This window comes from Mytilus edulis, chromosome 7 (genome assembly GCF_963676685.1).
Source record: "Mytilus edulis chromosome 7, xbMytEdul2.2, whole genome shotgun sequence".
Lineage (NCBI taxonomy): Eukaryota > Metazoa > Mollusca > Bivalvia > Mytilida > Mytilidae > Mytilus > Mytilus edulis.
Window position 1 is genome coordinate 15587247 of NC_092350.1, and position 24754 is coordinate 15612000.

A 24754-nucleotide genomic window follows, 5' to 3' on the forward strand; every position below is an offset into this window, starting at 1 on the left:
TGCATGCACAGTTGTTATTGCAAGCTGTTTTCCCTTGTCCGTATACGTAAAAACAAGGTCTTGAAGGAAATCTACTGACAAAGGTCCCTCAAAGAAAACCGAGAGCTAACCAATTTTTACCCTCTTACCAACCAGAGTCTTTGAAAAGTATGATCTCTGGTTTAGCAATATGAGAGTTTATCCCAACTTTCGTTTGAAGCATTGCACGTTGGATGTGCAGTAAAAACGTGTTTTCACAGGGAGGAATTTTCACAAGACTGGGATCCTATGTGGCGGCAAACTCCACCCTTAGCTTGTTTAGATCATCATGAAAATACCTAAACTTTCGCTTCGGATCATACAATGAATGCATTTCCAATGTTAACGGCGATTCCTAATCTCCCGTTTAAAAACTTGAGATTTGGCACAACTTTTTCGAATTTTTGTCTTCAATGCTATTCAACTTTATACTTGTTTGGCCTTTTTAACTATTGTGATCTGAGAATCTTTCATAATAGCCATATTACTCCAGATACTATTTAAGGCTCCATGTTTATGTCTGATTGAAAACCCACCTGACCTAAAGACAGATTTTACCGTTTCAGACATATTCAACATATCCAATATTTAGGCTGGTGTCCACCTAGCATAGTTCGTCCGATTGGTAATGAAAAAGCATCGCAACATTGCAGCTACCATTTTCAAATGTAAAAGTCACTGCCAATTCCGTTCAGCCCTAATGTTCTACAACAATATATCAACTGCACGAAGAAACAAATCCCAAAATGCGAAGGCTGGTGATTGTTTACAAGCTAGAGTGTATTCTGAATTCTTCAAGCAATGGCAATATTTGTTCTTTAAAATCAGAAAAAAACCTGTGCAATACCTTCAGCGCTTTTGGGTGTTTCAGCAAATGAACTGTGACATATATACATTTGGCGTGAATCAGATATGGATACTTAAATATTCCAAAGATCTTTTAGAGTACATACAATCTAACTCTCTTTCATCTTGTAACAGTATTAAAACATTTGACTTTTCTACTCTTTACACAAGTATTCCACATTCCAAACTAAAAGACAAATTGAAAGAGTTGGTATTACTTTGCTTCATAAAAAAGAATGGCCAACGTAGATACAAGTATCTTGTCCTAGGGAGGGATAAATCATACTTTGTAAAGAATCACTCTGATTCAAACAAAAAATTCTCTGAAACCGATATTATCAAGATGCTTGATTTTCTGATTGACAACATATTTGTAACGTTCGGAGGACGTGTTTTTCAACAGACTGTCGGCATCCCAATAGGAACAAACTTTGCCCCTCTACTTGCCGACTTGTTTCTTTATTATTATGAGGCTGACTTCATGCAGGAACTTCTTAGGAAGAAAGATAAGAAGTTAGCAATATCCTTTAACTCTACTTTCCGCTATATAGATGACGTTCTTTCACTAAACAATTCAAAATTTGGTGACTATGTGGAACGCATCTATCCCATCGAATTGGAGATAAAGGATACTACAGATACAGTTAAGTCGGCTTCATATCTTGACTTACATCTAGAAATTGACAATGAGGGTCGGTTGAAAACAAAACTTTACGACAAAAGAGATGATTTCAGCTTTCCAATTGTGAACTTTCCATTTCTAAGTAGCAACATTCCAGCAGCACCTGCTTACGGGGTATATATCTCCCAATTGATACGATATTCCCGTGCTTGCATTTCTTATCATGATTTTCTTGATAGAGGGTGACTGCTCACAAGGTAGCTATTAAACCAAGAGTTCCAAATGGTGAAGTTGAAATCATCCCTTCGTAAATTTTACGGACGCCATCACGAGTTGGTTGACCGTTATGGAATAACCGTTTCACACATGATATCGGATATGTTCCTTACGTCGTAACTACAATCCCCTTCCCTTTCATGAATGTGACCTACCGAATTAGACTATTTACCGCATTTGTAATCACATAAGCAACACGACGGGTGCCACATGTGGAGCAAGATCTGCTTACCCTTCCGGAGCACTTCCGGAGATCACCCCTAGTTTTTTGGTGGGGTTCGTGTTGTTTATTCTTTAGTTTTCATTGTTGTGTACTATTGTTTTTCTGTTTGTCTTTTTCATTTTTAGCCATGGCGTTGTCAGTTTGTTTTAGATTTATGAGTTTAACTGTCCCTTTGGTATCTTTCGTACCTCTTTTGTTCAATATTAATTAACGATTTCCGTCTTAACACCAATTGACGAATGCTTTAAAATTAAACAAAAGAGCCATGAGAGCTAGCCTCATATACCAAAGTTCATCCTCGAACACGTCTGAAATAGACCATTTTACATATGGGCAACAGCAAACAGTTAGTTGTCAAAAGTTTGCACAACATATTGTTGACCAGCACGGTTTGGTATATCTAAACCATGTTTCATAGTTGTAAATAATATTTCCATGTCGAGGCTTGGCATCTATAACCGGAGCATAGGCTACAGACGACATTTCAGATTTAGCCTCTCGTAAGAACCGGTCCAAAATGGGACATTTGTTCAATACTTTCTGCAGAAAATGGAATCGAATCTATGTTTTGTCTCGAAAGAAAAGAAATGCCAAAGACAGGACAGATATATCTCGGCTTTTGATGAAACAAGACACAATCTTCCAATAAACATTAGAATAATTAGGAGGTCCATACTGGCTTGTCGAAAGGTAAACATGCCATAAGATTGGTATTCGGATCATTCAACGTCAAACATCTTTCTAGTCCCCGTTTAACCTTTATGGAACTCATATTGGCGTTCGATGATTCGTTCTGATACTGAAATACAACTCCTGGCATGGAGTGAAACGTATTTTTACCATCGATTGTTTCAGCATTTAAGTCAATATTTTCTGCTCCCTGATGTATAATACGACCACCTTTTCTAAGAACAGCAATAGCATTAGGCACATAGGACATCTTGGATTCTGTCTATTTCCAAATTTGCTAAACTAGTCCGATATCTACGAACTTTAGAATAACATGCACAAAGACCACGAGAGTTTTGATTTTAAATAAAAAATTTAAAACCAAACTCATGGTGTAATTGTTATACCAAAGCAAGATAAAATATAGTTAACAGGTTTATGTTTAAAGCAAGTATGCATTTTGTTATTGCCATTACTTTTCGCAGTTTGTCGACAGGAAGGTTAGAAACATTACTACAATATTTAAATGAGCATCATAATGATGAGTAGGTCATAACATATTCCTTGAACTATAATGCAAAGTTGAAAATCCTCAATGATAAGCTAAGTTATTAAGAAGTTACGACTTGAAATGGCTTCGAAACTTTACAATAGGAAGTGTAAAACATTTTAATTCGGAAAATCATGAAATTATCAATGAAATCTAAATTTACAAATGTTGTAACCTCTTCGTTTAAATAATACAAAGTGTGCTGTCGCTAATAAACTGAGTGAAAATGGAAAAAATTAAGATCAAAAATAAAGAATTCTAGTTTAACATTATGTATAAACAATTAAACTCTGTATACAATACAAATCCATATGTCAAAAGACAAAAACAAAGAAACCAAATTTTAAATTTTTCACATCTTGAAATTTGAAAAAATACCCAAATTTGTTTCTTCTTTCCATTTTATGAAAAACTACACAGCATGAAATGTCTACGACCGGGCAAAAAATTAGCTTAATGTATTGGCTTTGCAAAGAAATCGTTTTTAGCCTGCAGGTATGCCGGTCCATTTAGGTCGTAGAATAAGCACCTTTTTCTTGATCTATCACTCCACTAATAATATATCTGAATCTAAATCAAAAGTAGTTGCATTTCGACAAACCGAAAGAGACATTTATCATCACCTTTGGATCGTAAAACTGTATCATAAAATCAAAAAATATTGTGCTTTTTATTTTTTTCCATGAAATACTACTGATTAAATTCGTTCGAAATAGGTGTCTATTTGTATAGAAAGCATTTGAAATCGGCGAAAAACAATCTAAATTTGTATTTTTCTTACAAAACTATATGTTGTTGGTACACACATTTCTGTTTTAATTGTATAAAATAATAGTAGTGTAACTGACTTCGTTTTTACGGTACACATAATTAATTAAAGCATTGTTCTAGATGAAAAAATAAAACAAACGTTGAATTAATCGTAAAGTCATTAAGTTATAACCCATGAAACGAAGATTTTAGACGTTTTTCACTACCTACCATGACACGGATTGTTAATTACAAAAAAAACTAAGTCGGTGACCATATGCTTATTTCTTAATCCTTAAAACGGAAATATATGTATTAACAACATTCATTCATTTAAGACGAATCTATGGAGGAAAATAAAAAAAATGATTTAAGGGTAAATTTATGATAGTTTTTTCGACGATTTCATGTGATTACTATACAGATATTCACCTTTTTTGAAAGATTTCATTCAGTAGTATTGCAGAAATTACAAGAGATAGAGGTACTCTTTTCCTTTTATTTTACCGAGCCGAAGTTCCCTGAACTAATTAACGATTGAAAATGTAGCAGAGTTACATGTCAATGAGAAAAGTATCAATCTGAGTCACACTGATCATCATGTGCACAACTCTTATTCACTGCCTGGGCTGCAACTGGTGAACATAAAAAAGGGAACAAAATATACTGACAAAAACAAACGTATCAACCACATAACGAGCGGAACACAATTATCATATATCTGACCTTGTTACATTTACAGTTGATGTGCCGACAGAAACAAGAAAAATACCGGTTATACGGAAAACCATCTCACCATCACCACCAACATCATCGCAACAATTGCCACGAACATCACATCTGCAATCATCATCAATAGAAGGTTATTACTGACAAGTTTAATAATAACTTTTTATCTTTTGATGGTTTCTGTCGATTTACAATTATTGATTTATAGGGTTGTCATTTTCTCAAGTTAAACAAATTTATAGTACAAAGTAATTCGACAAAGTCATATTCTTGTTAAATGGATCAATGCAACATTTTTTTTCATCGCTATAAAAATGAAGGACTGTAAACCTTGATGGTACTCCGAACTGCGATGTTCACACTGAAGTGCGATTGTTTGCCGCTGAAGTGTATTTTTGTTCATTCTTGGGTGCGATTGTGGCATTGTGATGCTATTTTGTTGGTATCTACGCTGAAATTCAATGGCGGTTATGGCCCAGTTCCACTAGACCACAATCGCACCACGCTCACCGCGATCTAAAGTTTATTCAGATCGTGGTGAGGTCGCGCTATGAGCGGCATGATAATGTTTATTTTCGTTGTTATCACGATGATACTACGGCTTCATTACGCTGTTACTACATGTATGATCCCGCTATGTTTAATCAACTTTCTCACTATTTCTACGATTATCATGATCCTACTACGCTCATCATGTTTCCACTACGATCATACCACGAGTTATCCGATTGCAATACGCTTCTACTGCGATTATAGCACGTTCTTGCCACGATTATACTACGTTCATACCGCGATCTCAAGTTACGCTGTTAAAATAACGTCAATATCGTGTTCCGTATCAATTCTGTTCCATTCCTTTTATTTCTGATTAATACGTAGATGTTTTTGAAAAAAACAGTTATGCCATCAAAATCTACTTAAACATTTGGATTTGGTGGTAAGGGTAGATGTTGAGAATGAGGGAGCCCTAAGAGTCCTGATCAAGCAGAGATTTTGACCGACCAATCACAACCTATTGCTGGTCCATCAAGCTCAATGTTTAAGTGAACGATAGCAGAGATAACACAGATGTGTTAACCATGGTCATGATGCCGTTAGAGAAAAAGAACAAGAGGTCCAAATGACAAACAAACAAACTAAGCCTTGAGAGCTTGTATATATTTTATGTGAAAATGACAATTATCATGATGGTCGTAGTATGAACGTAGCCAGGTCGTAAGAAGAGCGGGATAATGACGGCATGGGCGTGCTAGAGTCGTACTATGGTCTTTAACAGCTTGGTGTAAGCGTGGTATAGTCGTAGTGAAAGCGTAGTTGGGTCGCAGAGAGAACGTGATGGTCGTAGTGAGGTAGTAATAACGTCGCTGTTAGCTTAAAGCGCCGTCTCTTCGAATATAATCACGCTTTTGCTACACTCTCGTTTCGATGGTATTGCGACCTTTGCGATCTAACAACCTTACTGCACTCTAACTACGTGTCTACTACGACCTGATTTCGCGACGACCACATCACGATTGTTTTGAACATGTTTAAAGTTGGCCACGCTCATCACGATCTAGAAAAACTCACTACGACCAAATCGATCGTCAAAATTTTCATTTTTTTCACAGATCGTAGTGCGATCGTGGCCTAATGGGACTGCGGTATTACTCTGAAGTGCGATGAATTACCTGAACTTTTGGTAAATATGTTTCATGTAGAGGAAAACGTAAGTTTACTTATCAAAGGCAGCTTTTCATGTTTATTCAATTAAAGTAAGGTTTGCGTACACAGGGAGATAACTCGAATTCAAATAATTGAAAAAAAGGAGGGACCCGCCATTTTTAATTGCTTTGATTAACTAATGTTCGATAACTACAATATTATCGAAATTCAAACAACACCTACCTCAAAATCGCCGTTATGGTGTAATTTTATCAAAATTTGAATCGTATAAGTAACATTATGACCGTCAATTTGTTTGTTTTCATTTATATGACGTCACGATTAGCTATATCGTCTTTGTTGAAAAACCAATCATGAAATTTCGTGGAATTTATTTTTATTTCATAAATGTACATTGCAATGCCCCTGCCGAACTTGTATTTATTTTTGTAATACTAACGGCAATAATTAGTAGATAGCGGAAATTAAATGAGATTTTTTTACGTATACTGTTATTGGAATTCTCTACATATCGATCCGGAGAGATACTCTCTGTATTATGATAAAAAGGTCAACGTGAAACTTGTCAGAACTGAGAGCTCAGAGCTGATATTACTTTAACACATTTTGTTATCTCAGATAAGTGGAACAAAGAAAAGATAAACTGTTAACACAGAATGTACTCATGCAGCCAGTTTCAAGAGAACGATCTCTCATTTAGTATAAAACTGTGACTCATAACCTATATAGACTATCGGTCATCGGCGCAGACCATCGCAGTTCAGCGTGATCATCGCATTTTATAGTCCCCATGGATTCTCCCAGTCGTTCAAATACACTGCTTAGAAAAACAATTTCGGATTAAGCAGGGTGTCAGAATACTTTGCTTTGTACTGCAATGATAGGACAATATTCGGACCATGAACATGTGTCTGTTAAACAAGGATGTTGGAATAATACTCGTGTCGGATTAGGCAAGTTAAAAATGTATTTTTATTCCTGTGTTTCGTTTGAGTGGTTTTACCAAAATTTACATGTTCATTGGTTCTGAAATTCATTAAAACCATTTTTTTTCTGAAAACAAATCAATAAATTTAAGCAATCAGACAAAAAGAATCTGAGATACTGTGACACTCGTATGAGGCATTAGGATTATTTGAAGAACATTGCAAAATAAAGTGTTAGTAGTCACTTACTTATTTGTCTTTCATTACTCAATACATTAATTATTTTGTTTTTGAATAATTTATTTCGGAAATAAGCCGAGTCATCTATTCTTACAAATTCCAAAATGAATACTTCATGATAGCATGTTTTTTCATGAGATGCATGTGCTCTTTCCACGTCAATATTAGTGCAACAGTTTTTTTTTATATCTTTGGACACTAAATGACGGTGATAAAGCCGTTCACGAAAATTTTAAAAATTGGTACCCAACGATTACATGTATTTTTTATCACTTAATCAACTTTCTGATTATTTTATGACCCCAGTTTTTGAATCGAGCGTCACTGATGAGTCTTCTGTAGAAGAAACGCGCGTCTGGCGTAAAACTAAAATTTGAATCCTGGTATATTTGATGAGTTTATTTACAACAACTGGGTCGATGCCACTGCTGGTTGATATTTATTTCCCCGTGGGTAGCATCCGCCCAGTATTCAGCACTTCTGTGTTGACTTGAGTTATCATTGATATGTTCATAATTATAAAATTAACTGTTAACAAATATTTCTTAATTTTTGAAAAACTTAGGCTTTTTTTAGGAATAAATTACCTAAGCTGTATTTGGCAAAACTTTTAGGAATGTTTGGACTTCAATGCTCTAAAACATCGTACTTTATTTGACCTTTTAACATTTGTTGAATCGAGGGTCACTGATGAGTCTTCTGTAGACGAAACGCGCGTCTGGCGTAATACTAAAATTTGAATCCTGGTATCTATGATGAGTTTTTTTACTAGAAGTACAAAATGAAATGCGTATGATAATCCGATTATCATAGCTTATTTTTTTAAGTTGCATCCATTTATAACTTCAGCTGTTCAATGGCATCACGGACTTCAACTTTCAGTCAATGAAACTGTATAACTCCTATTAAATGTTAACCTTCTTTTTTTAAGTGAGATGTTTGTTAACGACCCAACCCAGCGAGTAAAAAGAATTTAAAGACGTTCAATGTTTTCGATAAATTAACACTTCAATAATATATAAAGTATAAAAAATAGAGAATCGTATCGAGTCTAAAACAAATCGGTTGTATGACGAATAGCATAGTCATCTATAAACACACTATTCGCATTTTTGTTTTAAATTATTATATTAACAACTCGTGCTATTTATAGATAACATATGTATGGAACCACTTCACGATCCACCAAAACTTATACCCCGTTCACAGATACCATTACCAGCATCACTGCTACGATCTCTTTCCATTGAAGGTATTTACTGACAAGATAAATGAACAAATTTAATCCTTCTTCTTTTCAATATCTCTAACTGTGTTTTATTTATTGAACAAATTTCAATAAACTGTTTCTGCAAAAAAAGTTACTTAACGAATAAAAGTACTTTGACAGTATCTCATATCTTCTTTAATTTGCATAATGAAACTATCGATTTCAGAGCTGATTTAAACATTTGTAGAGGTCATATAATTTAAATTCATGTACAGTTTTTAATATTAGGGAAATGATTAACATGTTTATCACTTATTCATATATACATGTACAATATGTAATATCATTATAGAATATTAATGAATAAAGTTTGCAACAATTTTAAGACATATTTTATACAACATACATACCTTGAACTGTTCGACGGCATGGCGTATATCAACTTTCAGCCAGTAAAACAATTAGTATTAGTAGTTACACATTTTCTTTGACGGAGTGATATGTTTGTTAAAAGCGAATCCCAGTGAGTTACAGACAATTACATATTTATTCAATTGACACTTTAACAATATATAATAGAGTACTAAATCGTCTAAAAAGTCTACTTCTGTATGACTATACGCAGATATATTTACAAGCACACTATTCGTTGTTTTGTTCTACACTGTTTTAAAAAAAAATATGATATTTATAGATAATATACGCATGGAACCGCTTCAAGAGGAACCAGGACCTCTAACCCGTTCCCAGAAACCATTACCATCACTATCATCATCTCCTTCCATTGAAGGTATTTATTGACAAGAAAAATTAACAAACTTGTAGATGCCTTTTCTACGGTGTCTTTTAATATTCTTCAGTATTTTAACCTTACTTAACAATTTCAATTATTGACATCATTCATATATATGTATAATGAATCTTCTATTCCATTAAATAAGTCAATGTTTAGTTTCGGCTTTTTTCAATGTGGGAATGTCTCAGACAAGTATATGTTAGTACATATGCAATTTCCTAATTTGTTGTTTCTTTAAATATTTAAAAAAACTCTGAGTTATTGATGTGCTTTTAATAATTTTAGATATTAAAGACTACAATCCATTTGCAGAAATTACATCCATAGACGCAGAATACACCCAACCTTCTAAAAGTAAAGCTTTAAACCAGATACCTGACCCGTTCATACCAGGAATTATTTGATAACATTTTAGGAATATAATATGTTTATTTATATATTTGAATCATGTTAAAGAAGGCACATTGGAAAGACCTTACTTATTCCACGTTTAGTGTTTAGATGTTTTGATGTATGTCGCTGATAAAGGTCGTTATGCTACCTTCAACGTCATTTTACTTAAAGTAGATAGTCATATCATTCGCAAGAACACGAAATAATATTAAAAGAAAAATATTTCCTAATTTTCACTAATAGTGTTAATTTTAAATATTTGTCTATAAAAACGCGACAATGTTGCTCTCAGTCGAAAACTATTTAGCTGTGCATTTGGTCTGGTTCGGGTTTATTTTCTTCTTCTTCTTTCTTGTTTTGAATGCCATACGGTGGTATTTATTTGTATAAAACTGCGAACTGAGTTATCTCTTCTGAATCAATCCGCACGTCGTTGCTTTTATATTATCATGAGACTTTAGAGAAGAATGTTGTATTGTAAACCCTATTTAATATTCAATTAGCATGTTCCCTGATTTTAACAAGCATGTGTAAGTATTGAATTTAGTTTTTCAATTACTAAAACAAAACAATTATATTTGCAGAACATCCATTAATCAACACATCAGACGGTATAAGCAACCAGACTAAATGTCTACCAACAAGATTTACAACAGGTTATAAACCATAGCTTAAATTACGATGTGAAAGTGATGATCTATAAAAAAAAAAAAAAAAAAATATAATGGTTCCTTCCTTCTTTCCAAGCATTTTTTTCTTTTAATTTGTATTCTGATATTTTATTTCTACTAACACACTTACGCATGTTTTAGCTGCGATTTTGATATGAATGTAAACAATATATCATCTGTCGAATTTTAAACACTAAAATTCGAAGGGTCTGTATACAACAAGTTGTATTAACAGACTTTGTCTGTAAATGCTATATTTTGAGTTGTTACTACTAGGCAAATAACTTGCTCTTCCCCATACAAAATACTATGTTTTTCTTTATGTATGCTCTTTTAATGATTGTCGTTTAATTTTTTTACAATGACCATGTGTTTAATGTAGATTTAAGAGGGTGCGTACGTTTCCTTCCAAATTATAGATTCACAATCTTAAATATTGTTGTGTCATTTACTGACAGTATTTTAAGTAGTGCAATAATTTTTTGTTATGTTTTATGGACAAGGTGACATATTGAAAACCTTATTATGTACAAACTGTTTTACTTGTATCCATTAGGTTGCTATGCGCTATGTTATTTGTAGCAAATATGATTGTAAAAGTTTAAAGAAACCCGAAAGTTGGTGCTATTATATATGATATGTAAGATCTTTATAAGGCAAGCGATTAATACAGTTGAACTTTTCTATTATGTTTTGAAATTTTACAGAAGCAATGTTTATTCGCGGGGTGAAATTGTATTTATACTCTACCATCTGTTTTGTTGTCTCGTGCAGTGAAAACGCCATCACCAATTGTTTATGCAAATTTGAACTAATTTTTTTGAATTAAAATGTGTATGTTGCTCCATGTTGACTAGGCATTTTATTTACAGAAAGTATATCGAGTGAACAACCACAGACAATAAACCATGCAACACCCATATCACGATCCCCGCCACCTTCCCCACCAGTTGAAGGTAATACATCGAACATATGAAAAACAAGTATTTCACAATTATCAAACCAATTAGCATTTATAAGATTAAACTATGTGCATGACATTTTTTGAATATTCAATATCTTATGATTATATGTTTTGTTAAGAACAATAAGCTATATGAAGCTAAATATTAAACGATTTTATTGAAATAGTCAATGTATCTTCTATTTTCTAGCATTTCCATTAAAGAGAGCTAGGATTTGATAAAGTTATAGAAATTAGCATGGAATAACTAAAGTATGTAAGAATACAAATGGGGAATGTGTCAAAGAGACAACAACCCGATCATATAACAGACAACTGCAGAAGGTCACCAATAGGTCTTCAATGCAGCGAGAAATTCCTTCACCTGGAGACATTTTTCAGCTGGCCCCTAAATAAATATATATAATAGTTCAGTGAACGCCATACTTAACTGCAAATTATACACAATAAACTAAAGTTAAAAATAATACAAGACTATAACATGTTTTTAGATTTGCAATGGGTTTTGAATACATTTGTTCGACAGTGTTAATATAACAGCTTAGGATTCATATCAGCGTAATTTATTTGATTCGCTCAATTTTGTCAATGCAAACAGTATTCTAAGTCATCGTTTATTCTGTTCGAATCATTGACTTTTATTCTCTTTTTTAGAGGACGACGTAAGCAGCGGATTTGCATCATTTCATGGTTTGTTTGTTTTCTTTTGTTAGATTTTCTTTTTCACAAAAAATACATAAGGTTACCATTTTTACCTTGCATGTCACAAAAAGTATAATTGCAATTTAAAAAAAAGTGTTTTACTACTATTTACCGCTTCTAGATATTTTTCTATGTCTATCATTTTAAGCCTGCCCGAACTGTAATTTTTATCACTTTTAACTTTTTCTGGTTTATTGTTCCATATAAAACTATACATTTTATTTTCAAAGTTTGATAGGTAATCTTCATCAATTTCGGTTACCGATGCAACATAAATGATATTCGTTAAGATTAATGATTTAACAAGATTTATCTTATCTAACATAGTTTGATTTCATTTATTCCCGTCTTTAATAAAAAAATTTTAGATTTTTCGTATTGTCGTTGCAAGTTTAATGTTTTACACTCATTTTTATTAAGTCCAAAGTATATTCCCAAAACGTTTATCGGTTCCTTTGTAAACTTTATGTTTTCAAATTTATCTTTGCAGTACTTTAAATCCCTCTGTTTTATTTCGTTTGAGCTTTAGGCATGAAAGTGATCCAAACACTATAATAGTCAAAGTTAATGAAACTTCCTGTTTTAGTTTTTTTTTAAATGTGGTGTTATCTGCAAGCTGAATTAATTTTAAAGTATGGGTTTTGTTGTTTAGTTTAATTTGAAAACCTTTAAAAAAACATTTTGTCTTAATCTACTTGCTAAATGTTCAACGGCAATAACGAAAATTATTAAACTCGCGGGACACCCTTGACGGATCCTGCGCTTAATGCCGAAGGGTCTTGAAATGCAGCCATTATTTAATATACAACCCTTTATATCAGTATATAAAGTATTTATCCACTTAAAAGACATTTCTAAGAGCCAATTTTTTTTTAAGAACAATACATAAAGTCCCAATCTAGCGAGTCAAGTGCCTTTGTGAAGTCTAAAACGAATTGCTTCATCTACATTGATTTTATCCGGATAATCTATAATATCTTAGATTTGTCTAATGTTAAATCCAATATATCTGTTTTTTACACAACCGTTTAATTTGATAACTATGAATAATTTATGCAATATTGGTTTAAGTCTTTGTGCAAGAGAATATGCTATACATTTAGTATCTACATTTAATAAGGTAATTGGTCTATAATTATCTAAATTTAATGGGTCGTTTTTCTTGTAAATAAGGGTGATTAATCCTAGCTTCTGTGACTTTCACTTGTCAATTCCTTTTTCTCATAGCAATGATTAAAGACATCTACAGCAACGTTTTGTAAGTTAGACAAAAAAAGATCTATATATTTCTTTTATTAATTTATAGGTCCAGGTTCGATGGATCAAAGGCCGAGTATACCACGTTCAATACAACCTTTATTACAAGATCGATTAGGTAAGTGAACAATGAGATTGAAAAGGAATAGGAAATGTTTTAATGTATACTGTTTCAAAATGATATGACCATCGGAGGTGTTTGGGGGCCAATTCGGTATTTATTAATTGGAGTCAGGACTACAATACACTCGAAACGAAGAATAATATTATCAATCCCATACCCTGTTAATTCATAGTTATCAATCAAATATGAAAATTTGAGTCTTATCGGTTAACATGAATTTGACAGCTAGTACTCCTTTAAAAAACTAATCATTCGAAAAAACAATATCCCAGCGAAACACTATACTTGTAGTCTGTACTAACTTTATTACAAAAAAGACTGCAATAGCATATAACTTACCGATTCGGTCCTGTGATGATCTCACTGAATTCCGATGTATATTTTTCAATTAAGGAAGCTGATATTAACTAACTACGAAAAAAAAAGGATTTGATTTTAGTTTTTTTTACAACTTCATACAAAACTTTAAAGCACGACTGCTTTATATCATTCCTCGCAGAGTATTCCTTCAGGCTAGTTACCTTTTAATCGGTCACTTAACTCCAAAGAATTAAATGTACATCAACCCCATATTTAATTTTGAGGAATGTTACTAAGTTATCTAACACTTAAATTGTATTCTGGCTTTTTTGTCCATAATTTCATATGTTTTGTTTTGCTATTAGAAGAAGAAGATAAGTCAAGCTGTGATGATTCATCAAATTCAAATTCAGGTGAGTTTGTACTACACCATTTCACTTTCAAACTCTTATATATACATTTTGTATATGATTAGTATGAAAACATACATCAGTATTTTAACTGCATGTACAATGATTGTTATTCTTGTTGCAGGCTTTAAAATTTAACCAACTGTGAACTTCGCATTACCGATACCCATACATGTTTCAAATGGATCAATTCCTTTTTGTCACTTTCCATTAATACTATTGCTTTTCATATTGACCAAGAAATTGACATTATTCATTGCCTTTTCTACAAAATTAGTATATTGGGATAGAAACGTATTATTCAAGCTCAGAAAGAACTGCATCCGTTTATAACTTCACTGATGTCAATACTCAGTTAAACTCTACACAATGCAGACAATCTTAAGACCAACCAGAATGTTTGTTCAAAGGAATCATGGTATAACAAGTATACTTTTGGTATATCTTATGCCTTGAACAAACGTATCTACTAGAGATTTCATGTGTATTGATTTTGATACACAATATCATCTAGTATTTACAACCATAAGATAATGCAATTATATACAGTAACTCAGAGAAACATCCGAACTATTATCTGACAGAGTATAATTCACGTTTCTTTGTTTTTTAGAACATGAAGACGAAGCAACTGCGATTGATAATCCATCTTATCACGGTAAATTGCAGATTATATCAATCTTCATGCATCAAATGAAAAGAGCTGTAATCAAAAATAGTTTAAGGGAAAGGTTTTTTGATCCGAACTTTCTCCAATTTTTGTGCAATTTCGCATGCATTTAAATGGACAAATCGTTAACCAATTTACAGAAGGAGGTACTAGAAGGCGGTGAAAAAACGTTCTGTTTGACGGATATATGATTGTTAAAAATGTTTTTTTTCATTACGTCACTCAAAACGATTTTGATTAGGAAAGCGGTGATCAACACTATCAATGTGGACAAGTTAAGGTCAGATTTTAAAACCATATTCCTTAATAATATCCAGTTGAAATACTTGCGGTCATCTTATTTTTAATCATTGCATTCATGACACACATATGAATTAATGGATGAATACCTCAGTTACATATTTCAGAATTAATTTAGATGGCAGGGTTTTTTTTTTTTTTTTTTTTTTACATTTTCTGTATATAGCATCTGTGAGCAAGTATAAAGCTAAAATGATCTTATTTGTCTTTAGTTTTTAGAACATACTCCCGATCTATTTGGTAAAGGGTACTCGATTTAGTTTATAATTTAATATATAAATCGATTATGTATAAAAAAAAAATCTTCCACGGAAACTTCACAACAGCAACCTGTTATCAGTAGTACTCACTGTAAATTGGGTTAATCAGATGGTTGAAAGATTCAAATAAGAACACCCGAGCACTTGTAAATACTAGCTATATAAAGTGACGTGTAAAGAAAATGTGTTTGCATGTTAAAGCCTTTGTTGAGGATTTAAAAAGGGTAGGCACATGTCGCTGAAATGAAATATTTACACAAGGCTCTTAGTTCGATCTTTTACAAGAGACAAACCAAATGATTAAAAAAACACTTATAAGATGGCAATGCATGCTATTGTGTCTATACAGATTAATTTTTTTATTAAATTTCAGAAAAAGAAGAAACAATATCATCAATACATAGTTCGTCAAATGAAGGTGAGTTTTAGTAAATTGTAATCTACCAGATAATATATATGTAGCAGTAAAGTTCAATAGAAAATTTATTGATCTACAATAAACAAATGTCAATAATTTCAGCGTATGTGTGAATAACATTATATTTGTAATAAAAATATATACTGTATGCGTAATGTGAACGTCACATTTGTAAATAAAACTTTAGTAAACAAAATTATCAAACTACAAACAGATAAACATATCTGTTTTATTTTATAAATGGAAGAACTATTTAAACAAATGCTCAGCTTAATAGTCAAATAATGGTTGTTTATTTCGAAACTTTTCGATACAAATATTTCCATAGAACCATCGCCACATATAACATTTTGTATAAGGTGTGGAAAAAGATTCCAAGTTATTGACATTGTGTAAATTCGATGAAGAAATCAGTGAACACCTTTTTTTGAATGACGATTATCTTCACATTTGTGTGAGTCTTTTGGAACATTGTAAAACGAAAATTATAAACTTGAAAGTTTATCATTGATCTGTAAAAAAAAATATATACACGTAAATGTAAATAAAATGAAACAAAACGTCAAATAAGGTTGAGTTACAGTACAAAATAAAAGTACTACATGTAGTTGCTTAAATATTATATTGTAAAAGTTGAAAGTAACAAAAATAAAGTTCCAAGTTTACAATTATTTGGCCTCTATAACATGTAATATTCAACTCAATATTGTGTTTGAGAACGATTATGAATTGAATAATGCTTGATATCTATTCAGTTTTGATCATTTGCAATAAACAGATAAACTATCCTTTGTCATATTACCGTTCTGGCTCATACTATATTTGAAATGTTTCTGAAAGCAACATTATTAACACAAAAACGATGTTCAACTAAATAGGGTTTTGAAATTATACTGTTCTTTGCCACAGATAGAATGTACATTGCTTTGGGCTTTGAAAATTTCCAATGGACTCACAAATAGCCAATGACAATTCCCCAATATTGTTTCGAATTCAGGATTCTGGACTTGCTAATCAAACTAATACATTTTTCTTATCACTTGTTCGTGACATTTTCTTTTAAGCCGTGTTATTAAAGTCTGAAGCTGGCATGATAGTCACTGCTAGTAGTGTGTTGTTTATCTTTTTTTTTTTTTTTTTTTTTTTTTACAAATAAATATTCGTTGTTCTTCAAATTGCTTGTTACAACTTTACTTCATTGTCCAAGCTTCAATAAGGTATCCCTGTGAAATACTTTCTGAGTATCCAGGAAAATACACAGAATATAATAAAATATAAACATTAGTTTTTTTTTCCATCAATTACATCAATGTTTTTAACTTTATGAAAAATACATTTTGAGATACTGTTTTGTTCTCATTCATAAACCTTCGTAGCTCCTTTATAAAAAATAGTATACAAATCTAAAAATTTCAGTTTTTGCTCGGATACATAGTACGACTTGTAAAAATACATAAACCTAGTATTGTCAAGAAATAATTAAAACCGTTATATCCTTGATCTGATATTTTGTATCCAAATACTATATGTTTTGCTAATATCTTGTTTTGAAAATTAAATTTTGCTAGAAGATAATGTACTTTCTACCAAAAATCTTTCAAAAATGAACATGTAATAAAGAAATGCAAATAATCTTCTTCTTTTGTTTTACCAAAATTGTATTTATCGTTTTCAGATATTTCCACTTTAATAGTAGCTGCTTTGTAGGAATAATATACTGAAGCAGTATCCATCTGAAAATTGTTAAGTTATTTTTCTTTAAAATTTTAAATATAAAATCGTATACAAATGACATATGTGGTACGTATTCTAATTTTAAATATCTTGTCAAAATGTTGATACCGATTGGCTTTATATATTTTTTTATCTACTAAAGTTTTATAGAATATTTTATTGTTGATATCTTTTGTTTCAATTTGTTTATTTTGCCATCTTAATTAAACCTTACATATATTGATTATACTCCTAACGGAGTTTTCTTTTTTTTTAAACTTGCATCCATTCTTTTGGGATGCAGGATTTTAACATCTTAAACTCTGCAATCCAGTTTGTTTTATTAATTAACTTTTTAAAAATAAAACTTTCGGATACATTTCCTTCACGATCCAATATGTCGTTAATATACACCAATCCACTTTAAACACAATTCGGGAAAAACAAGCATTTGTTGCGATATTTAATATATTTATTTCCCCAAATAATCTGTTTTCTAATATTAGAAAAGTGATAAGAAAATGTTGATAAACCTCCTCCTGTTTTAACCCAAGTTGAAATTACTTGTAAATAAAAACCGGGTATTTTTCCAAGTCCATCTATTGATTTGATATTATCTAGATTCATGTTAAAGACAAGAAAGTTTTTACCAAGATTGTTAAAATATTTAATAGGAATAATCTTCCAATTCGGCAGATTGATTGTTGTTAATTTGGAGACCCATGAGACTTTCGGTGCTGTAAAATAACTGTCAAAATCAATCATTTCAACCCCACTTTTTGGTATTCGCCAATAAGTGTGTTTCTTTTTACTTTGTCATTTTTTCCTTCCCAAATATATTTGAAACAGCAGCTTTCAATTTCTTTCAAGTAAAACTTGCACGAAGTAGCCAAAAATATAAATTTTGGTAATATTAAAGATTTTATGATCAATATTTTCCCAACCATTGTTAATGTTATCAATTTTAGGTTCCTAATTTAACTTTTCACATTGTAGTCTATCGTGAAAAAATAAATGCCTAAAGCTTTGACGGGTTTGTCTGTCCAGCGTATGCCCTTAATCTTATCTACGCTGTTTTTAAGCGCCCCAATCCAAATTCCTTCTGTTTTATTACGGTTTAGCTTCAACCTTGAGAAAGAACCAAATGTCTCAATTATATTCATAGCTTTAGATATATCTGAACTACAAAACAGTCTTGTATCATCAGCTAATTGTGATATTTTGATGCTATGTGTTTTATCATCTATAGTAATACGAAAACCTTTAATGTCGGAGGTTTGCCTCAATCGCTCGGCCATAATTTCGACCGATAAAAAAAATTAAAGCCGATAAAGGACACCCTTGACGGATTCCTTTAGAGTTTTCAAAAATTTCGTATACCCATCCATTATTTATTACACACGTCTGTATTCCCTTATATAATGTTTCCACCCATAATATGAATGATTCATTAAAACAAAAATGTTTTAGAACACTTAACATAAATTCCCATTCCAAAGAATCAAAAGCTTTTGTAAAATCAACAAATATTATAGCCCCATCTATTCCGTTTGATTCTGTATAGTCCATTATATCTTGGATTTGCCGTAAATTAAATCCAATAAAACTATTATTTACATATCCGGTTTGATCTTCATTAATTAATTTAGAAAGAAGTTTTTTAAGTCTCTGTGCTAAAACATGAGATAGAATTTTCAAATCTACATTTAATAATGATATTGGACGATAATTGTCTAAAGATAAAGTATCAATTTTTTTTTAAATAAAGTAAGAACACCTGTTCGTTGTGTATATAAAAGAAGTTTTTCCTCATGTCCCTTATGTAGAACTTTTACTAACATTGTTTTTAATTTTTCTCAGAACGTCTTATAAAATTCTAATGTTAAACCATCTAGACCCGGTGATTTATTTAGCTTCATCGTGTTAATAGCTTCAATGCATTCATCTATAGTAACCTCCCCATCACAAATTTTAAAGTCATCTACATTTATCTCCCTTGCCATAACAGTATCACCTACATATTTATGTAGTAGATCTTTATCTGGAGCCGTGGTTGTATAGAATATTTTATTATAGTTTTTAATCATTTCTAAAATTTGTTCTTGGTTTTTTGTTACCTCGTTATTTTCATTTTTGAGTTTGTTAATAGATTTTTTTACTTGTCGCTGTTTTTCTAATCCCAGAAAATAAGAATTATTCTTTTCCCCTAGTTCTATCTATTTCTCCCTTGATCTAGTTTGAGCCCCCTTTGCTTTATATTCATAAATTGTGTCTAATTGTAATTCCAATTGTTTTATATTATATGTTAGTGTTTCATCTTCGTTTAAATGTTCGTCTCTAATTGTTTTTAAGTGTTCTAATTCGCTTTCTAATTTTCTTGTTGTCTCCCTTCATAATTTCGATTTTCTTTTACAGTATAGAATAGATTCGTCTCTAATTTCAATTTTTAGATTGTCCCATGATAGACGGATATCGCTACTGTCACTATTGAGTAATCAATTTTCGAACTGATTTATTACTCTGTTGATTGTTTTTTATATTCAATCTCCTTTAAAATAGAATTATTTAGTTTCCAGTATCAATTCCCTCTTTCTGAAGCCCCTGTCTTAATGTTTAAAACTAACCCTTGATGGTTAGTCACTTTAATTTGTGCCGGTTTAATTTTACTATATTCAACGAGAGACTGAAATTCTTTTGCAATTAAAATTATATCTTTCCTACTAGCTTGTGTCTTATCCTTTCTTCTCCATGTAAACTAGTGTGTGCTTTAAGGTGTTGTTTATCTGTGTATAGTCATTTTGCTTAGTTTCTTCTGTTGCATATTCTTACATCAGATTAGGACTTCTTTGAAGCTGAGTTTTTCTATGCGTATAATGTGTGTTTTTTATTCGAAATAAGCGAGAGGTATAGAGGGAGGTTGAGATCACCAAACATGTTTGTCCCTGCTACATTTATGAGCCTGTCCCAAATCAAGACATCTTGCCTTCGTAAGTCGTAAGTTTTTTTCATATTTTTGTTATTGATAAGTTTCAATGTCTATTTTCACTGAACTAGTACATACTTTTGTTTAGAGGATAGCTCCCGCTTTAGGGTGGTGATTTGTTTGCTGTGTTGCAGACCAATGGTTTGCCTTGGACTGATATCTGATTTTTTCTTTTCAATTAACGTCCGCTGTCCGTCGACTTTTATTTTTACAAACATCTTCTCTTCCGAATCTACTTTGCTTCATTTTACCAAACTTCGCCACAATCAGTTTTGGATTATCTAGTATAACCCATAAGTAAAGTGACACAACCTGCCATCCAACCTTGTCGACATGGTTAAACATAGAACACCAGGCCACAAAGCATTTGTGCCTATTTGATTGAAAACCTCTATGAAAAGATAAAATCTGACAGGCAAACATGTTAGGAATGTTGAGGTCTACCTGCTGACTTTTATACTGCCAAACGAATTCTTATAGGAGTTATTGTTCTTAAATGTAATAATGTACAATTTTTTTTTTCATTTTCCCTATTATTCTATAACCTATAATAAACATAGATAAGTTTTTAGAAAATAGCTAAAACAAGATCTACAAATAAGTCAACATGGCCAAAATTTTCAGACATCTCCTTGGTGGAGTTATTGCCCTTTTATGATTTAACCTGTTTTAGATTTCTTACAATATTTTCCTCTCGAATTAATTGGTCAAATTTGTTAAACCTTGCAACAATTACTATTGCTGTATTGCTTAGCAATTCTGGGACTCCTTCTACCAACCAACAGTGCGGACATGGCTAAAAATAGAAGATGAAGGTAAACTGAAAGGTTGCATATTATCTTAAAACTGCCAGGAAAAGGCATACTAGCATTGTTCAGAGGGTTAATATAAACCTGCTGTCTTTCTTTGTCAAAACTATCAGACGACTCCTCACTGGAATGATTGTCCTCAAGTGTATTTGTTTTTTAATTTTGTCTTTTATTTCGAAAAAAATGAAAGATGCAGAGAAACTTTTATAAGAAAATAGAAAAAGTGAAGTAACAAATAGGAACTTGCTGATGGCGTCATTTGATTAATTGCTATTTAATGACGATTTTTATTTAATTTCAGTGTTACATGTGCTCACCTTTAGAAAAACTTTTTTACATGGATTGACAAGTTTAACCGGATCATTTCTCTGTTCGGTTAACCCACTGTAACATTAAGAATGTTCTGTTCCTTTTGAATACATTTTTTGCAACAACAGCTAAAATTCTGAACTAAATATTTGTATCTACAAAATGTTATTAAAAGTTTCATGTAACTTGCGGTAACTTTATATCCTTTATTTTACTTTCCGCTATAAAGATGATGTTTTCTCACTAACAAATCCAAAATTTGTTGACTATGTTGAACGAAACTATCCCATCAAACTACAGATAAAGAATACTACAGATACAGTAAAGTCTGTCGCATATCTAAAATAACATCTAGAAATTGACAACGAGGGTCGATTGAAAACAAAACTTTACGAAAAAAAAAAGAATATTTTGGAAATTTTATGGACGCCATCACGAGTTAGTTGATCGTTATGGAATAACCGTTTAAGGTGATATTAAATATGCTTCTTATTTCGTAACTACAATCCCTTTCTCGTTTGACGAAGGTGACCTACCGAATTAGACTATTTATCGTATTTGAAATAACATAAGCAATACGACGGCTGCCACATGTGGAGCAGGATCTGCCTTCCCTTCCGGAGCACCTGAAATTGCTCCAAGGTTTTGATGGTGTTCATGTTGCGTAGTCTTTAATTTTCTATGTTGTGTCTTGTGGACTATTATTTGTCTGTGTGTCTCTATACAAGTCTACATAATAAATTATAGTTTTATATTCATGTTCATTCTACTTCTGTATAAAACACCTCTTAACCTGAAATCACAAACAATTATCACTCTACTTTTGTTTAAAATAGTTTTTTATGTATACATTATGTTTCTATATATAGAAACAACAGGTATCGAGGAAGTCCAGCAGCCAACTACAAATACAGACAAGAAAAAAATATTACAATATTACCCAACTTTCCCAAAAAAAACAGATGATGACACTTGGACTGAGCCGGCAGAACCGATAAAAGTTTTAGATGAGTAAGTAATAGAGCTAATCCAAAGTTTACCTTATATATCAATCAAACGTTGTGGTTTAACTTGTCAATTTTCAATCGGTCTTTCATTTGATCAATCCTGTTATCATATACACATAGTATAACATAACATAGTACCAAACGTTTGAACAGTACTATATTATATTGTATATTGATCTAAAGATCCGTTTTGTGTGTGTTCGTCATGGGTTGCTGTTTTAAAGGCGTTTGAAATCATCTCGCTATATTAAAACACACTTACAAGCTAATTCCGATATAGTTTTTGCATAAAGTCGAATCCCCTTATGCCGTTATTAGTTTTAATCTGAAAAAGGGGAGAAAAAAACACATGTTATTTATACTTAAAGGTATACGTATCCATATCTTTCAAATATTATAAACCAAAAAACATTATAGGAGATTGCAATTGTGTGCAAAATGAACTCCTCTTTAAATTCAAAAGAGAATTTTAAGTATGTTTTAACTATAACATGTATATAATAAGTAAACCAATTGACACTTTAACCTTTTGAAAAGAATCACAACGATTTTGCATCAACGGTTAATTTGTAAAGGAACATTTATCTCGTATATTGTGCATGTGTTGTCGGTTAAAGCAAAAGATCTGGATGACAATTTCTTAACATTTTTTTATTTCTAATAATACTACTTTTGAATGTTTAATGTGAGCCACCGTATTTACTAAATTATCCCTACTATTTCGCAATTGTTAGTTAATTCCTAATCATATTTTTGTAAATCGTTTGACCATCTGCAGATATCATTAAAAACATTTTTTTTTATTTTTTTCGGTTTTGACTGTTTTTTGATTCAAATAATAAATAAAAATGATTTGCTTTATTTAGAGGAGAGACACAGCCGATGGAACTCGGCCTAAGTTTAAATGATCATAATGATCAGGACAAGACAGATTCGACCAGTGAAGATAAAAGTCCTGAAACAGAAAACTGATCATCGTTATTAAATAATCTCTAGGAGAAAAATGAACGAAAGTAATAAATACATTTATTAATTGTTTTATCATAATCAGAGATACTGAAATGTTTTGTTTAATTCAAGTAGCTCGGCTACCTAACCATGTCACTACTTCATTGTTCTCATCTCTTTTTGTATATATAATTATGTTTCACAACGTAACCATAGTTTTGTTTGGAGATATTTGCGGGGAACATGATTATTGATATATATTGATGATGGTCGAAATCAAAATCTATGTACTGTGTTATATATTTTTGATAAATGATATTCTAATTGCATTTATATTTGAAACATATTATTGTATCATATCTAACATGTATAATATACTTGTGTACTTCAAAAATTTTGATAACACTTTATTTTTGTTTAAATATACTTAATATATACTCGTATGTGTTCATTTCAATATTGTAATTAAAGTAATGATGTCGTAGTATCATGCTCTTCTTGTATGCTAACATTAAAGTACTGATTGTCTTTTTTATCTCGGACAGTGTCAAACGTTAGACTTGGCAGTTGTACGGGGTATATATCTCCCAATTGATACGATATTCCCGTGCTTGCATTTCCTATCATGATTTTCTTGATAGAGGGGTGCTGCTCACAAGGAAGCTATTAAACCAAGAGTTCCAAATGTTGAGGTTGAAAACATCCCTTCGTAAAATTTACGGACGCCATCACGAGTTGGTTGACCGTTATGGAATAGCCGTTTCACAAATGATATCAGATATGTTCTTTACGTCGTAACTACAATCATCTTCCCTTTCATGAATGTGACATACCGAATTAGACTATTTACCGGATGTATTATCACATAACTAACACTACGGGTGCCACATGTGGGGCAGGATCTGCTAACCCTTCCGGAGCACCTTAGATCACCTCTTGTTTTGGTGGGGTTCATGTTGCTTATACTGTAGTGATCTATGTTGTGTCATGTGTACT

General features: G+C 31.8%; 1 protein-coding gene across 1 annotated transcript in view; it reads left to right on the forward strand.

Moving 5' to 3' along the window:
- Positions 1–24245, forward strand: part of LOC139480833 (uncharacterized) — a 64556-nt gene extending 40311 nt beyond the window's left edge. Inside the window, exons 16-28 of the mRNA XM_071263734.1 lie at positions 4697–4816; positions 8668–8766; positions 9419–9514; positions 9806–9874; positions 10498–10569; positions 11457–11540; positions 12203–12238; positions 13557–13625; positions 14297–14344; positions 14955–14999; positions 15945–15989; positions 22673–22814; positions 23677–24245. Coding sequence (XP_071119835.1) covers positions 4697–4816; positions 8668–8766; positions 9419–9514; positions 9806–9874; positions 10498–10569; positions 11457–11540; positions 12203–12238; positions 13557–13625; positions 14297–14344; positions 14955–14999; positions 15945–15989; positions 22673–22814; positions 23677–23782 — 1031 coding nt within the window. The 3' untranslated portion in view covers positions 23783–24245. The remainder of the gene's footprint in view (positions 1–4696; positions 4817–8667; positions 8767–9418; positions 9515–9805; positions 9875–10497; positions 10570–11456; positions 11541–12202; positions 12239–13556; positions 13626–14296; positions 14345–14954; positions 15000–15944; positions 15990–22672; positions 22815–23676) is intronic.
- Positions 24246–24754: the final 509 nt, after the last annotated feature.